Consider the following 18,825-nt stretch of genomic DNA (forward strand, 5'->3'; position numbering starts at 1 on the left):
AATTAACAGCAGCAAGCAAGTTAATATAAATTAAATGTGATAAATTATCTAGTAATTATTATTAAACGTACCGTTACCCAAGCTTATAATTAATTATTTATTAACATTCTGTTGTATTTTATATTTGGTACATAAATTAAGGATACAACGGGTTGATCGCTTACAAGCGATTCCAGGCAACCCTAGTAAGAGAAAATAAAACAATAAATATTAAGGGTAAAGTACAAAAGTGCAAAAAGAGCATTACTAAATTTAAAAATATTACAGATGTAGCTTATACAATTACAAAACCAAAAAAATAAAAGCTTATCTTAAAGAGTCATGGATCACAAAGCTAGGTTCTAATAAACGTAAAAAATAATATATTTACAATTATATATTAGGTTCTATTACTAAAAAACAAATCCAAACAAATAAAGAAAACAGTTAGAGTTGCTTTTAATAAAATACCTTTATGGTTACTTGTAGACAGTCCTAAAAATTCGAAAATGGAATGTCACCAAAGAGTTTGAAAAATGGCGCCGAAGAGCTGTGTCATCTACAATAATTAAGTATTGTTGCCAGTAGTTAAAAAGCCATTTCTTTTGGAGAATTCATTCGAATGAGACTTTATACGCTTTGTATTAAACAAAGTAAAACCTCGAACTCATTTAAACAAAAGAGTTTTGCGGAAGCCGTCATAACATTAAATTACATGTATCGTTTTAAACCAGAAATAAATATGAGGCTTAATTAATATCATGTATAACTGTTAAATTATGAGTTTAAATGATTTCTTTAGTGTAATTTATACTTTTTTATTAAATCTCAACGTGATATGAAATATCTTCCTACGCAACACATTTTAAAGCTTTATCAATAGACAATGTCATTTATGTCCCATCACGTTTTGCGTCAACATCGATACTTGTTGCAGGTCATGATGGGAAAAATTCAAGGATGGAGATGGTCAAGTAGAAGGAAGATGTCCAGGTTTCAGATCATACGGGAGTGGATCGGTATCATATCAAGAAACTGTTTCGACTAGCCCAAGATACCAAGTTATTAACAGCCAATATTTAGTGCTACGTTAAGAAAAAGAAATTTATGCAAAACTTTATTACCTAACAACGTGTCAATGTACCTCTGGTAGAATGCGAAAGCGAACCTTAGGGCCTCTAAATTGGTGTTTCAGGCACCATGGGTAACTATATTGGCTCACCCGACTATGTGTAGCAGAGGGTTTGTCTGGAGCGAGTCGAAACCTACTCTACCTATCTTACATAAAAGCTCCAATATAAAAATATATAGTACAATGTAGATGTCGCAGCCAACTAGATTAATTAGTCGTTCAATCAATAGCCTAGCCTCATTACTAAACAGCGCCGTTTAATTAGTGGTCTAAATGATGTTTAGCCGTAGCATTTGTTACAACATTTAATAAACTGGCTCGCTAATGCGTAGGCTATTTCGTACGACAATGTGACGTAAATAAAAAAAGCTTATCTGACATAAGAAATTCTTTATTTAATATATTTAAAATGTTACACTTACTCTTAGTGTCAACTGTCACTACACTCTTCCGTACTATTTTTCATAAAACTTTGGAAAATTTCATCAAATTTCTTGTTGGCCGACGCTATATTGACAGTTTCGTGTGAATGGCAGAAATTGGAACTAAATAGAAATGGATGGAACTAAATTTAACAGGATAGGCAAGTAATGTAACGTCATCGATCCAAGTCATGGCTAGCTGTTTGATCAAATGGCTGAATGGCGGATCATTCAGGCTGCTAGTTAAACGGCGCTGTTTAGTAAAGAGACTAGGCTCTTGATTGAACGGCTAATTAAGCTAGTTGGCTGCGACATAGACATATTACTTTGCCTAATATCTTGTCATTGTAATTTTTTACTCCGTGTTTGCTTATGAACTAAAGATTAAAGTAAATCTGTTTATAATGACGCTAAAAACCATAATTTTTTTCCAATTATCTTGAGACAACAATTTGCATTATAGTCAAAGCTCTTAAAAGGAAACATACTTAAAAGTCATATATTTAACAGACTTTAAAAAACCAGGAGTTTGACAATTCGACGCGTACGTTTTTTTTTAAAATAAATACCGATATCCAATGAAAAATATAAATTATTGCACCGTAAAAAAGCTGTACCTAATCAAAAATTATTATTAAACAATATGCGTCACTGATCACCTTATATTGCTAATAACATCAGTGTTAAATCTATATCTAGCTAATTATTATAATTAGTAGATTGACGTCAAATTGATAAATATAACAAAGGTTACATAAGTATAATAAAGAAGTATGTACTTATATAAACTCCTTTAAAAGGAATTATTTTTTAAGGCAGTTTCGCGCCCCACCACTACGTGGAATCAGTTGCCCACCGATATATGACCAATTTGACTCAGGGTCCTTGAAGAAATGAGCTTACCCTTCTTAAAATGCCGGAATCACTTAGCATCGGGTGTGCCTCCTCCCCTTTTGCCCTCTGTTATATTAAAAAAAACTTAATTTCTTCACCTAAACAATTTTAGGTCTGGCCCATAATATAGTTAGCCCATAGCCAGTACCCATAAAGGTAATATTGAGAAACCTGAGAGAGAGACTTATAAAATATGAATCCCGTATGTCAAAATCATATGTTTGACGTATCAGACTTAGCCCTATGTCTTGTTTTTGAATCATACCCTAAAACTCTAAATATAACAAAATTGTCGCTAAAGCAATTCCCACATTATATGGACAGTATATATATACTAATAGAAGTTACACAGTCAATGCTCATGTGCACAACCGAAGTTCAAAAGCATGACCTCAGGGCTGAGATTCAGGGCTAAGGACAAAAACCTAATTCTGTTTAATAATTTATTTTCATATAAAAACATTAACATAACTTGGTATGGTCAAAGTTCATTTTTAAAATATTAACGTATAAGGACAAACAAGAACGGTTGGTGGGCCAAGTTCACTAAAGATCATATAACTTAAACTATGGGATTACATAAAAATAAGGAAATTCCGTAATGGCAACACTAACCGAATCACCTATACTAGATTGATCTTCTCTGAAACACAGCTAGAATTGTGTAATGTACATTTTAATACCACTTTAGGTAGTATGAATTTCAAGTGCGAATAAATACTATAAATATATAAAAATCACTAAGCATTATATGCCGAACAATGGCGTTTTCACCATTTACTCGATTGCCAAATATTCGCACGATATGAAACTGTGTCTCGTATGTGGGCCTTATTTCGTAGTTTTGTTTGCATCACATTCGCTATGGCCTACAAACGTTATAGGGGGTAGCTACACAATTTCACAATATTGTTTTTCTATCTTATCTTTAAAAGAGATATTTATTTATCAACACGAGCAGGGGTCACATAGAATAAAGTCCTAACCGCCGTCCAAAGACACCTGAAACGCCGGAAGAGGTCCGTTCAAGTATTACGAAAGCACTGCAACTTATCCCCCCCTCTTGCCAGCAAAAGTAAGGAAATCTCTCAAAAATAATATTACGTTTATGTATTAAATTTTTGTAGGAATCCTCGAATGTGCATTTCGTTTTCAAGCATAGACAATGTGTGGGTAATATGTGTAAAAAAGTTGACTTGTATTAAGAAAATCAAAGACGGGACTATAGTGCTTACGTAATACTAGACCAGCCCCAAGGGTTATGAGACGTTTTGCCTGCCTGGGCATGTTGTGTCTTTAAAGCTCTTAGTAGCAAATCAATTATAACAACCTGGGGATTGAGTATTAAACAAAAGAAACGCGTTTCGTTTTACGTTATATAACATCATCTTTGGTCCAATCACAATTAAGCGAAATGAGCGTTAACTCTTTTGTCACTCATTGATAAAGTTTAAATGTGCTTTGTAAAAAGTTTCTATGAATGATTATTTTAATTGCATTTAATTGTTCAAATGCAGGACTTATTAATACTTTTAACCGACTTCAAAAAACCGAAGGAGGTCGTTACAAATGCGACGTGTACTTTTTGGTTAATTTAGGGAACAATGCTTTCAAACTGTTACCGCGCCTCCCGTCCATAGTGAACAGATGGGGCTGTTGGGTTTTAGTGGGTAGGTGTTCATTGCACCAGACGGACTGACTCCCACACTTCCTGCGTCACTTTTTTATGTTTCACTGCGCCCCCGCGCCGGAGCAACGATAAAAAAGTAAATTGATTTCCCAACAATAAAAAAAAAGGGAACAATGCTTTGGTGTTTTAACTACACTTATGAAAAAGAGCGTATACACTTGAAAAACAAAAGCAATATCGCTTTGCATCACTGATAATTTAAATAAGATAAACATGCTTTCACACGTTTTGTGATAGTGACCACAGAACTATCAGCTGATAATCAAGGGCAATGTATTAATACCATTTTAGTAACAATATGTTTTTCTGTACAGAAAAATATGTGTACTCATTTATTCTGCGTGTATACCTTTAAATAAGCTTCTTTCTATTTCGTAGTCAATATCATTGTCTACGCCAGAAAGATTCTTAGCACATATAAATTGACTTTTTGCGTTTTTCAAAAAACTTTTATGTTTCTTACAACTAAGTTTGACTAATTTTCATATTTTTAATACATGCAATAACTAATTGTTCTTTACTAATATGATGTTATTAATAACTAATATTTAGTGATTAGTAAATCTTGTAAATTGACGAACAAACAATTTTTTACAAGGTAAGGTTTAACGAAATCTGATTTCAACGAGAGTCTTAGTTCAATTAGAACTTCTAATTAGATATATATACATATATATATACGTATAAGATTAAAAAAAAAATGAATCGCAAAATATGTTGCGCTTAGCAAAACACGAAAACAGCTGAAACATTTCGAGTATTTCTTTTTGTTTATCCCTTGAAATCTAAGGAAGGTTTTTATGGAGAGGAAAATTGGAAAACTTTAAAAAAATTAAATATTCAGTTTTATTTAGTACTTAGAATTTTCCGGAAAAGCGAACAGTCTCTATGGGGTAGCATAAGATGTTCCATATATGGATGGTACTCGTATGTAGTAGCTATTAAAAAGGTAGGCTAAGTATAAAAATCATATTAAGGCGAAACACAGTTCGCGGGGACAGACATAAAATATTTATAAGAAATGTTTACAATACTAATCAGAATAATCAGAAGAACCGGAAAAATATCAATGTCTCTGCTGGACAACTGCCCGCCAAAGTAGTAGCCGTAGGTTGTATCACGAGATTATTTACGACTCTTGTTTTATTTAGGATTTACTATTGATAAAGTTGTAGTGTTTCGTTTTTAACCTTGTTATTAGGTGTTTAATATTCAGATATTAATAGATCATCTTGATTGGGATCCGATGGAAACTATATCATTAAAGACTGGTTCAAAAACTGATTATCTTACAAATACTCTATAAACCTTAATAATAAAACAAAAATTTGAATTGCAAAGTTTCTTAGCAAGTAGGTGAAAAGGGAGATCAACTTATATAATTTTAAATAATTAAATACATAAGCATCATAACAGTTTCTAACTAATTAGATTACAACTAACCTACCAGTAACCATTATTGTTATATTAAAATAAAGTGCTATTTATGGATTTCACCTGCGATTTGATTGATTCGAAATCTGTGAATTTCTGACCGGAAAATCTATATTTATAATTCTTTATGTGATTCATTATTATCCACCACAGTTAATACTAATACAGACAATACTAATTTTGATTTATATGAACTAGTGTATGCCTGTATGCTAGTACAGTGTTTTTGCTCAAATTTTACAGCTCTTAACAGATTTAGCAATTTACATATTTTTTTTTTTATAAAACGGGGGGCAAACGGGCAGGAGGCTCACCTGATGTTAAGTGATACCACCGCCCATGGACACTCCCAATGCCAGAGGGCTCGCGAGTGCGTTGCCGGCCTTTTAAGAATTGGCACGCTCTTTTCTTGAAGGACCCTAAGTCGAATTGGTTCGGAAATACTTCAGTGGGCAGCTGGTTCCACATAGTGGTGGTGCGTGGCAAAAACTGCCCTGAAAAACGCTCAGTTGTGGAACGGCGGACGTCGAGGTGATACGGGTGGAATTTCGTATTCTGCCTCGACGTCATATATTATATTATAGCGATACATCGAATCGAAAACTAATATAATCTGTCCTCTTTTGCATAAATACTTGTCAGATACGGCGTTGCATTGTGTGACTCTTAACCTACTAAGCAACGTGAGCCACAATTACGAGATAGTTTTTAATAAAGCGAATCGATACTTTACAATTTAAATCCATTTAAAATCTTATTGCGTGATTGCACCACTTCCTTATGATAAAATAACACGGCTAAATAGGGTGCGTGTTGCGTTTTGATTGTAAAATGCAATCGCCGCTTTGTTAAATATACATCTAATATACGAACACATAATTAAAGAATTTTTAACTCTTTTGTCGTAAATTTGTTGTCCATATCACATAGGCATATTTTCTTGGAGATATTATGGCTACTTAATAATGTTTTATTGTAAAATATTATTGATAATAATAAAAGACAAACGTTTATAGTATTTCTCATTAAAGTCATTATTATATCTTTACTTCCCTTTCTTTAGATGTTAAAGTAACTTATTTGTTATTTAAAAAAAACGGCGGGAGATTTCCACAGATGCGCTCGGGAGTACAGATTATAAAACTAAAGAGCGTGCATATTATGTCCCTGACCAATTAGAATTAGGTCATCATACTATTTAAGAACTACAAAATCACGTCCGACGATATGTTTACTCATTGTCCAAGGTAACGAGGAAAATGCTGACGGATTTTTTACGTACCATGAGTTATGTGCATATTTCAGTTAATATCTTCATAAATACCACGAATCACCGAATAATGTTTCATTACTGCATTCTAATGCAGTCATATAAACATCACCTCATAGCGAAAATAGGTTTATTTAATTTGAATCATAGACGAATATATTGAAATTGAATTATGGTTAATGATAATACGAAATAGCTGTCAACTATTTATTCCGCGCATTACAATAATACTTATATGTACTTAAACATTGTTTATCATTTTTGTCTATGAAATTACCTTCAAATGTTCCCTATTGAATTTCTGTTGTTCAAATATTCAACCATTGTGTTTACAATTAAATCAATTTCGGTTTTAGTACCTAGTATTGTATTCCAGGAATCGGTATTATTTACTTCCAAGTTCCAACTGTAGACTGGGATCAAGGAACCTGATTGCCCTCAACCCGTAGGACTAGTGTAGCGTACTCAAAGCTACGTATTAGTAGATCGATTTGCATGCAAGGCAAAGAGGCTTCATAATAATTTAAAAAAAAAAATCATGATCACGTCAATAATTACGAATTTAGCTTAAATAACAATACGTTATACGACAGACAATAGACTTTTAAAAGTGTATCAAACAGTGGTTAAGACACCTCCACCAGTTTTATTACTTCTAAAAATTTATATCATGCAAAATGCCTTTAAAAAGTGAATACTGGCAAATAGGTACAAATTATACTTTAATACTACTAATACTTATAGATACAAATTATACAACAAAAATATATATTTTTTTTTTAAGAATACTCATAATATTTCTTCTTTTCATTTCTATGTTTTGTATTATTAGCGTTGCCTGGAAGAATTAGCTTAATATTGATAAAACGTCCCATTGTACAATGTAATATTATTTATGTCTTATATTTTTTAAATTGTTTTTGTATTGTGCAAAACAATGAAAATGAATAAATAAAAAGCAAACAGAATTTGTTTCTTTAGGGAAATGCTTTATGTTTGTGTTTATTAGTAGTCACACTCTATCAACAATCAATCTAACGAAACTGAGATTAAAACCTAAAATTTCTTGAAAGGAAACACCACTCATTGATAATGATGAATAGCATTGCCAAATAACACTTTTTACATTGTGTTTTTAATACACACATGATAGAATTCCTATAGACTTCCTATTTGAAGTACATACCACAATATACAATATCTTAATATCTATAAGTTCATCTTTGGACACTACTTCAGCTATTTTAAAATCAACTTGAATAATTATTGAATTTATCATAACCGCAGAGCTGGTTTAAAATAAAAAAATATAAAGTAACTTATGTTTTATTTTGTAAAACTATTTTCATAACAAAGGCATTTTAATTTTTCAAATTTATTTTGTTTTATACATAAGAACGACACTATCCACTATAACATAAGGAACCTTTTTATTTTGATAATTTTGTAATTTAATAATTAAACATATGATGGCACTACAAATTGTTAGGCAAGTTCAAGTGCAGAAAACACAAGTAAAATCAGATGTAAAATTCAAAAAAATACGTGCTTTGAATGTCCAACATATTATATACAAACCAAAGTCAAGTTTTAATATTTCCGATTGGATTATTAAGTAAGTAATTTTAATGAAATTCCTTAAAAAGTAAAATAAAAAAAAAATATGGGTGGCCTCTATCCTTTATGTTAACTTTTTCTTATATCTTATTTTTAAAACGAGTCATATTCTTGGCGCAATAGGGAAATAATTACAGTATACCTTGATATTTCAAAACAAGCCAAATATCAAGCCTTTGTTTGGTTGGTTTGTACGGTTTATTAAAACAAGTAAAAATAGACGATAACAAGTTAACAAGAAAATTCTTAAACTTCGTTTATTTAAATATAATCAACGAATTTTTAAAAACTAATAATAAAATAATAAAGGCTTACCAAAATTGGTTGTCGACGATGATGACAATGATTGTAGAAGATCGTGTATCAGTCCGTTATCAGGAAATAGAGCAACACTGCAAAACTAATATTTATTTCACTTCACTTCACCGGTCGTCCTATGATAAATTTATGTTAACGTTTTTTATCCAGAAAATAGAAATACAAGAAAAGCAAATACAAACGAGCGCTGGCATTCGCTAACCGATCTCCCTTTGCTTGACAACTGACAACCTTTCAGTGTTACCACTTACAAATTATTATGTACCCAAAGTTCTACCCTTAATATTGAACAAATTATACTTCGTTTAAAGTATTATTGTTATAATAGTTTTCTCCAATTTAAAAAAAAATATTTAATACTATTAGAACCGAGACCTAAGCTTTTTTTAAATTATATAAAGATACAACATTAAGTAATATGTCATTAGAAACACAATACATTGTACAAAAACTATTATGTATTTCTTATTATATTTTAGGAATATATTGTATTTTCAGTGTTCTCTAACTATAGTAAAGAGATAAAAAAGCGTAAATAATCTATAACAACAAACTTAGAATATTAGATAAAAGTAATAAATCCCTTTCATGTGTGAGGCCCAAAAAAAAATTTCATCACTCGTAATGCTTATAAGCACAGTATAATTCATTGATGGATTTAGTTATTACTAATTGATATACTTACAAACGTGAAAGCAATTAGTGTCAATTTTGTATCTTGTACCCATTGATATATAAAAAACCCAAGATGCACAGTCTCGAATAAAAGTAACGCTCGAAAGTGTCCCGAAACACTATTTCTGTCATTTTCTATAACAGTATGTCTATAACAGTATATGTTACAAGCATATATTATTGCAAAATCAACCTTACGCGAATTTCTTAAAGTTGTTATTACAACGCAGTGTATACGTACTTAAAGCAATAAAATTTTACGACCGACCGTGGTCGGTAGGACAAGGTATTGAGTGGAGTCGAACATTACTTTTTTATTTACAACTATTTAACATAATTTTAAATTTATCCGACTTTTCGGGTGCTTTACAGCGTGCGTGGTCACGGTGACTAAAGACAAAAGGTGTTGGATGTTAAATAGTTGGAAATTTATAATAATACATAACTTTAATCCGGTTAAAAAGTTTTTTCTTTAAATTAAAAAATAATTTGTTAGTAAATATATTTGTCAAAAACTACACACAAAAAAGTTCAAAAGTACATAAATTTATTTATAAAAAAAAACACAAATAAATAACATCGACTCCACGTATTAGACGCGAGACTATTTGAAATGAGTGCACAATTTAGAATGTTGCGCTCATTTTTTGAGGACGTTTTTTAGACGTTGATTGTGCATCTTGGGTTTTTTATATATCAATGCTTGTACCCCAAAATTTTAGAAGTACATATATAAGTTGATGGAATCTGTCAAAGTCGGAAAACGAGTTTTATCTTTTGACAGTGATAAATTATCACTGTAAAAATATTAAAAAAGATATTCGTTAAAACCGGTTTTGTTAAAATTCACAAATAAGTTATTATAAATATTCAATTTAAATGTAATGTAATGTTCTAAATCAATCAAAATAAATTTTTCATTAGTTAGTTATATTAAGTGGAATCTTGTGCCAAATGTAGAAACCTCATTTACTACAAGAATCAGTTCGTATTCTAGTAGTTATCCACGAGTATAATAGATGGCGACACTTAATAAAATATCTTGATATCGACAGTAAGATAAAGTAATATTTTTTATTATAGTTTTCTTTCTTCTTTTCTATGGTAATAGTACTAAATCTTTGATTATTATGGTGTATAATCAAATTAATATACACATTTCTTGTTTCATCTATTTAATAATAACCAAACTTTAATAGAAGCTTAATTTTTTGTATGCCTTTTAAACAAATTAAGATTTGTTTATTCATAAAAGTAACTATTTAAAAAAAATAACTAAAATAATATAAATTTTTAAAAAACAGTACAGGACAATACATTTTGTACTTTTTATAACAATATTTGTAAAGCATTAAAAAAAAATATTTAGCTACAGAAAAGCGATCATTTTCGTACCAGAGCAGAAGTTTGATTCTGGTATTGATTTAATTTCGCACAGGAATCATAAATTGTATCTAAGCAACAGAAAAACAGACTCGTGATACCCATACCACCATCTTATTATGCGTTATATATATGTGTTATATATATGTGTATATGTGCAGTGTGTAGAATATATCGAGAAAGGTAATGTTATAATATAGATGATGACTTAGTAAAAACAAAGACTAAAAATAAATTACTGTTACTAATTATTAAATTCTTCTACCACCAAAGACAATTAAAGTATGGGTTTGCTATAGTTGATTCTACTATTTTTGTATTTTGTTTAGAAATTTTTAAATCTTTTACCAGGCCATAAAATAAAAAATAAATAAATAGAGCAGTGTACGTGGAGTTGTATTGGTTTTCCATGTTAATACCAAGATCGTATCTGGCGAACTGTCGTAGTAAAATATATATTTCATCGTTACGTAAGACGAAATAAAACTCTATATGTAGATAGACCATGCACGTAGAGACATATTTCTTCTATAATTCTTTCATAAGGCACATGTCCCTCCAATAAGACTTGTTATAGGGTTTTATTTATAAGTAGGTTGCGTTTTGCGGACCATTAATCAGTAAGTTTACCACGTAAATTCAATAGCGATTCTATTGAATATTAAGTTTACGTACCAAATGATTTTAAGTTTGCGTTATCAGAGCTATGAAATTGAATTATTTCGTTGAGTACAAAATTGTAATCGGTATTGGTTTTAGAGAGTAACGAGGCTTTTTATCCTGTCAAGTGAACAGCTACCTCAAATAAACTGTATTAGTTGCCTATCAAAAGTCAGTTACGTAATTTTTATATTTATTATATATTATATAATTTTTTTAAAATTTATATTTAATTATCTGTGAAGCCAGAAGAAAATCATACGGCATACTTAAAGTAATATCATCTAAAATTGCTAATAAAGATTTCAATATAAATAATATAATTTCAATTAAAACCTAAACATATCAATCAAATATACAGTATTTACAATTTGCTTAACCTACATAGTGATAATACAAAATAATAAATAATAAAAAGTTTGGTCCCTGTGACAGGGGTACCTTTAACGCTGGCAGCATTTCCTTGCTGTATTGCGATACTTATTCGTTGAGCGAGGAAAGCTACAGCTCTGGGTCACCGGTATTATCTATCAGGCGCCTATCTTATATCTTAAATTAAATGCAGCTGTGCACTTGAACCCCACAGCCCAACTTTATGAAAAATTGTATCTTTTAAACCATTACGAAACGAAATCTAGGTAATGAGTCATTACTTAGCATGAACTCCCGTACGTCATATTGACGTACGAAAGATTTAGCGCTAAGTCTCGTTTCTCGTTTGTAGCTAGTGATGAAAAAGTTATTTTATGACTAAATTTGTCAGCCGTTGCATGTTAAAGTTGCGTGGCACAATTGTGTTGTTAAAACAAATAGTTTACTCAGTAAACTTTGCGTTTAAAAAGATTAACCATGAAAGTACAATAAATTATAGTTATTTCAGTCAATTACAACGATTTATCGAAGTTCACTTAAAACCTCTTTGTTCTAACTTATTTACACTCGTTGACTATATATTTAAACTTCTTATGTTACTTCTCACACAGGAAGGTGGAATACTGCAATTAATTATATTTGTAACTAGCAGTGTCCCTTGACTCGCATTAAGTCGTAGTGTGAAGTCTATCTATCCGGGAAGGTGACAAGCGAGATATGTAACAAAGAAAAAAAGTGGCTTCAGCGTCTGACTCTCATCCCTGAGGTCGTAGGTTCGATCCCCCGCTGTGCACCAATAGACTTTCTTTCTATGTGCGCATTTAACATTCGCTCGAACTGTGAAGGAAAGCATCGTGAGGAAACCGACATGTCTTAGACCCAAAAAGTCGACGGCGTGTGTGGAGGCTGATCACCTACTTGCCTATTAGATTGAAAAATGATAATGAAACAGATACAGAAATCTGAAGCCCAGACCTAAAGAGGTTGTAGGGCCACTGTTTTTATTTTTATTTTTAACAAGAGTTAAGCGCGTTTAAGAAAAAAAACAATACATGAAAAAGAGAAAAATATATATGTATAAGCAAATTGTTTTCGTATAAACCGATTTAGGTCTGGGCCTCAAATTTATTTATCTGTTTCGCGATCATTTTAAAAAATAGGCAAGTAGGCGATCAGCCTTCGTGTCTTAGGTATGCAGGTTTCCTCACGTAGTTCCTAGGCAAATATACCATTGGTGCCGGGTGCCGAACCTACGGCTTCAGGGATGAGAGTTGCACACTCACTCACAGTCAACACTGCTGTAAAGTATGTAATATAATAACTCCTGTCAATAATTTAATTATATAAAGTCTAGGCTAACAGACTATAAATACATATATATAGATGCAAAACTAGAAAGTAACCAACTGAATAGATAAGGGATTTTTTTACTTAATTCGACGTAATCTTTTGCTCTAGTTCACTGTACCTTTTGTCTAGTCTAGGCACTTTTGTTTCACATTGTCTATCTTAGAGTACACACTTAATAACCTTACCCTAATTCTTTGGTACCTCGCACCAAGCTTACTAATAGCTAGATAACTTCCTCTACTTAATTGAACTACAAATTGTGCTGTTAGACTTTGCTAGTTCCTTTCAAAGTTTTATTCAAATGTTTAGAACTTTTATTTAGATGTATTTCTAACACATCATGGTTCAACTTGGTGGACTGTAATTTAAAACATATCATTTGTGTAAAAGCTAATTAAAAGTAAGTTAAGTTAGTTAAGTAAATACCTAAGATGACTTTACAAATCCCGTATCAGATAATGGCAGAGAAGAAACAAAAGCAAATCAGCATGGCGGCAAGCGCAATTGCTCTTCGAGGTGTCCGCCTCTTCCTAAGTGCTAGTAAAGCAGCAGTGGAGCGGAAATCACCGCCAGCACCGCCTAAACGCCGCACCAAGACCGTGGTACCGATAAATAAGATACCACAGCAAGCTCTCGAATCTCTTCTGAGAACGACGAGGTTTAGCAAGTGAGTGTACTTTTATGTAAAATTAAAAAAAAATATTGATATGTTTTTACAGGTGTCTTGATGTTGACTATAGACAATAGAAATGTTATAAGTACCCTTTAAAATGGAACGATGATAACTTTCTACCTCGTAATTCGTTAAAGAAAATACAGTCGTTAATGGAATGAAGGCGTAGATAGTGCGCAATAAGGGTCAGATTTTAAAACGAGACTTAGCAATACTCCCGTCAAAATCCAATATATTTTTGACGTACGGGGTTTAGACTTAGCGCCAAATGTCTCGTTTCTAGAAATAGGACTTTTTATCATTCTTCGTTGTTCGCGCCTGTCAGACGTAATGATGGCATATCCTGTCGTTGTCAAATAAGCACTTCCAATCTCTGTGTCATTAAACTAATGCATCAAACGACCTATTTCTATTCACTTTGTATTTTAACAATTTCAATAATAAAAAAAAATTGCCATTTACTCAAACTCCATAGCATGTTCTACATCGAAACTCTATGTATGCTTATAACATAGTTGGCCGTGCCGTAGATATACGTAGGATAGGACAGGCCCTCTTATTATAACTACCTTCTTTATTTAAGGTGTGACTTTCAAAAATGTCCTATCCATCGTTCCCTTATAACAATGGTACGACTCCCAAAGCGTTTCCAATTCCATACAAAACGCATGTCTATCTAAAATTAGGTCAAACTATCATGATACGAATAACAATTACCTTATAAATTTACTGAATGAACTACTAAAGGCACTATTTCCCTCTGTTTATGAGATACAGTTCACTTCTAGTCCGCCATCGGTTCAGACATGCCTAATCGAAAGTTAAAAGAGAAATCTTTAGAAATGTTGTTTCGAAATACACATTTCAGCAAGTGAGTGTAATAGATAAAAATATAAAAACTGTTTTATTAATTGCCAGCTCTTTTAATTTTTTTTTACGCGCGCAGTCAAAATATTTATTTTCGGCCAGTACCTAATTTATAGCGACACGACTCTTATAAGTTAGGTCTTTTCTTTATGATTGTCTATGATTGAGTAATATATTATAATATGTGTAATTAGTTTTTATGTTGACAAAGCGGAATGCGCTGCTGTTTTTTGATTATATATTAAAAAATATGGTATATTAAAAGTAAAATACTGATTTTTACAAGGAATGAATTGGAAGCACTATACACAATGTACCGAAAACTGGTGGTGGATGCTCAAGCGGCTGCTACGCCTACCATCATTGGACAACCTGTTCCTAAGATAGATGTGAGTAATTCTTCCAGATGTTTAGGCCGTACATTTGAATTTTAACGAATTTAAGACACAGATTCCATTGTTGTACATTATCTATGGTCAATAGTGTTTCGATAAAAAGTTTTATTTGAATAGGTAAGTTACATTCACCTTCGTTATTTGGCTCTCGGTTTCATACCGGTCATCTATATTTTCGAAGCAAAAGTGGCAATAAATAAAATTATTGAACGTTGTCTTACTTATAATACATTGCACTAAATATGAACTGTAAGTATTTTAAATACCGTTTACCATCTAAATTGATGGAAAATTCGTTTTATTTATACCTATACAACTACCCATGCGATAGTTGTGTAACTTAATTATCGTAACTTAGGATATTGAACGTAGTGTTTGCAAATTCTAATAAATGGACTAAGTCAGTTATTAGATATCTTAATGTTAAGCAACATAAAAAACAAAATGAAGAATTATTTTTATATGCATTCGCGCTCCAGACTGCTATTGTTACATTAACACAAACAACAGTCGTTTTCAAATGTTATATACCATGATAAACAAATAAGTATCGCAATACAGCGAGGAAATGCCTTATAGGTACACTGCCACAGGGACCAAACTTTTTAAATTTCTTTTAATTTACTATTTATCAATTTTCATAATTATTATGATTATGTAGGCAGTATTTAATTATAATTGTATATTGAGATTAGATTATATTATCCTGTTATATAGTACATATATAATTTTAAAAAAAATAGACGCACATATATCTCTATCCCATGCACTATATAGGCATTTTCGTATATGAGCTATTAAGCAAATCTTACTTGGCTATATATATATTAAACAAATACGGGGAGTTTTGTTTATACAGGAAGCAAACGGACACCAACATAGCCAGAATATTCGCAAGTGCGTTGCCGGTCTTTAACAGTAAAAAAGTTTTTACTATCAATATAGTCTTTTTGTGTAGTAAACGCAAAGAAACTATTCAAAAAATGGTGATCATAAAATACAATACATGCTATGGCCTCACGCAATCACATGGTGATAGTTCAGATTCGTGACCAATTACGGCCGTAATACCAAATATTTCGACGACATATATCTCTGAAATATTGTTACGGAAATTGTCGTGACATTAATAAATGATCTTTCAACTGATATCAGACCCATTATAAAACCTTTTGTAAAATCGCTATAGTCTGCGTGGTGGTGAAACTAAAACAGGAGGCATTGCACCATTATAAGGGTCTGTTTCACAATGTACGGATAAGTTCTACATAAGTTCCAAATTAACTATTTATTACTTATTGGTAGGATAAACACTATTGTTGCGTTTCACGACTGTCAGATAGCGCTATTCGTCACATTGCGCTAGTCTATCATAAGTTATGAGTCCGATGAATGTCAAATATGTCTATAATAAATATTTATTATTATTCTCTTCCATTAAGTGTGACATAAATTATATTATTATTCGAATGTTGTTTTTAAATTATGTCCAATGTCGTAACATCTTCCGTGGGCAACTTCATTCTGTTAAGTTTGTGTAACGGTGCGTGCGCATCGTAAAATTTCACTCTCATCAATTTTTCATAACGCGCCTAAAGAAGTATAACTTCAAAAATCGGTTCCCAAATTTGCCGCCCTAAAAATTTTTATCCAGCCTACTAAGCCTGCTGGTAAATCCGCCACTGCCTCTTACCAATTTTGAGCAGTTGAAGGCTAAAATAACGACAGAAGTGATTTCTCTGCAAATTCGCTAGTCCGCTTTGAAGAGTGCATTCACCATGATGGAAGACATCTTGACGGTGTAATATTCCGTATATAAAATCCGCACTAATACATTATAAAATACTGCAATTAAAATATAACAAATACAATTTGTTTTTTTTATAAATATTTAAAGTTTATAATCGGCGCTGAGACAACCTATATAATTTCAGGGTATAGATCAGAACACATTCCGTGACGTCATGCATAACACCTTTGATTTAGTGACTGAAGAAGTAGTCCTAGACCGAATATGGAGTTCTTGGGATCGAGGTGTAAATGGCGGAGAGGGGGCCTTAAAGTTTGAGGCCTGGGCCAAGGGTTTAAGTGTGTTGTTACGGGGCAGTAACGAAGAGAAACGAACATACTGCTTCGGTGTATATGACCTGAATTCGGATGGTTACATAACTAAGGATGAAATGTTTTTGTTACTCAAGTAAGTTAGACTATAATAATATTCGACGACGAGTGACCTCTCTTTCTTTTCCCTGGTAGCTCTTTCCCCCTTGTTATGCTGGTAGACCGCAACTTTGACTCATTATTTTCTTACTCTACGATTTAAGTGGTTATCAGCAGAATATGCTATGCGTGAAACCTGCATTTCATGTTTCATATTGATTTCACATTAGGCCTATACTTTGTTGGTTTTCTTAAAATCAATAGAGATCTACAGATTTTTCAATGAAACAAACGGGTAGGAGTATCCTGATACTACCGCCCATGAATACATACACTACCAGAAGGCTTCGCGTTGTATTCTTTTATGAATTGGTGATGAATGAACCTTTTTTTTCCGGGACAAGTTCAAAAAGTCGACCAAATATTCCATAACGTAAGGTAATATTAATGTTAACTGATTTCAGAAATTCCTTATTGAAGCAACCAGGGGATGAAGACCCCGACGAAGGTGTGCGTGACTTGGTTGAACTAGTACTTAGAAAAATGGATATTGATAAGGATGGAAAAGTCTCCATTGACGATTACAGGTCTGGAATCTATTGTTAAAGGGTAGTGAATAGATTTTACATAATATGGCGTTATCGCTATGTAGTGGCGAGCACCAGAAATTCGTATTTCTTCTATGTAAGACTTTGATATAAATTGCGTCATAATTCTCTCTTACCCAGACCTTTTCATACATCTGAATCTTTTTACTTTGGGTTTTATTCCCGCCGGAATCAATATTGTTTAGGTCCAAACGGATACGTATTCAACGAAGTGTAATTCGAAACGTCGATGATCAGTCAGTTTCCAGCTTAATCCCTTGGCGTTGCGTAGGGATATGGGTTTTCTCTGCATCTTCCACAGCACTTACTATGGAGAGTGTTCAGAGCAGTTGTGCGAATTACAACTTGCAGCTGTAATTCATAGTCAGACGTCGAGGCAGAATGCGAAATAGCACCCGTATCACCTCGGCGTCCGTCGGTCCATAACTGAGCAGGCAGTTTTTGCCGTGCACCACCACTATGTGGAACCAGCTGCCCACTGAAGTTATTCTTGAAGGACCCAAGAAAAGAACGTACCAATTGTTAAAAGTGCCATTATCACGTAACATCAGGTGAGCCTCCTGCCCGTTGCCCGTCCAGAACGAATTGAGAACCGATTCAGAGATGAAAGTATATAAAAATATAATTTTTCAGAGAAGCAGTTCATCAAGAGCCTTTGCTTTTAGAAGCTTTCGGGCAATGTGTGCCGGCAAGACGTCATGCAGCGACGTTCCTTAAAACACTTTGTACAAAGTTATCAACGTAGGGACTGGTGACACTACGCTTAAATAGTGTAACACACTTTTATGACATGTGACTTTCTGGTTCTTTCTCTGTCGTTTAATTACAATTTACATTTGGAAGTGTAGACTTATGTTAGTAAATATAGAATTTAAGCGAGACATCTCAAAATATTTAGATGAAGCTTTATTGTAGTAAATGAAAAA

General features: G+C 32.5%; 2 protein-coding genes across 3 annotated transcripts in view; one reads left to right on the forward strand and one right to left on the reverse strand.

Moving 5' to 3' along the window:
* The window catches only part of LOC125059973, a 58,634-nt gene extending 49,645 nt beyond the window's left edge, over positions 1–8,989 (reverse strand). Inside the window, exon 1 of the mRNA XM_047664701.1 lies at positions 8,754–8,989. The gene's annotated coding sequence lies outside the window, so the exon portion shown is untranslated. The remainder of the gene's footprint in view (positions 1–8,753) is intronic.
* Positions 8,990–13,654: 4,665 nt separating this feature from the next.
* On the forward strand, positions 13,655–18,818 carry LOC125059977 (EF-hand calcium-binding domain-containing protein 1). 2 transcript variants are annotated; one of them, XM_047664706.1, is made up of 5 exons: positions 13,655–13,863; positions 15,023–15,125; positions 17,066–17,328; positions 17,756–17,878; positions 18,533–18,818. In XM_047664706.1, exons 1-5 carry the CDS (start codon positions 13,655–13,657, stop codon positions 18,642–18,644), a joined length of 810 nt encoding a protein of 269 aa, XP_047520662.1. In that variant the 3' UTR covers positions 18,645–18,818. The 2 variants fall into 2 exon arrangements, with proteins under 2 accessions (XP_047520662.1, XP_047520663.1); XM_047664707.1 differs by lacking the exon at positions 13,655–13,863 and adding an exon at positions 14,641–14,740 and having other exon boundaries at positions 18,533–18,815.
* Positions 18,819–18,825: the final 7 nt, after the last annotated feature.

This window comes from Pieris napi, chromosome 20 (assembly GCF_905475465.1).
Source record: "Pieris napi chromosome 20, ilPieNapi1.2, whole genome shotgun sequence".
In the NCBI taxonomy this organism is placed as follows: Eukaryota; Metazoa; Arthropoda; class Insecta; order Lepidoptera; family Pieridae; genus Pieris; species Pieris napi.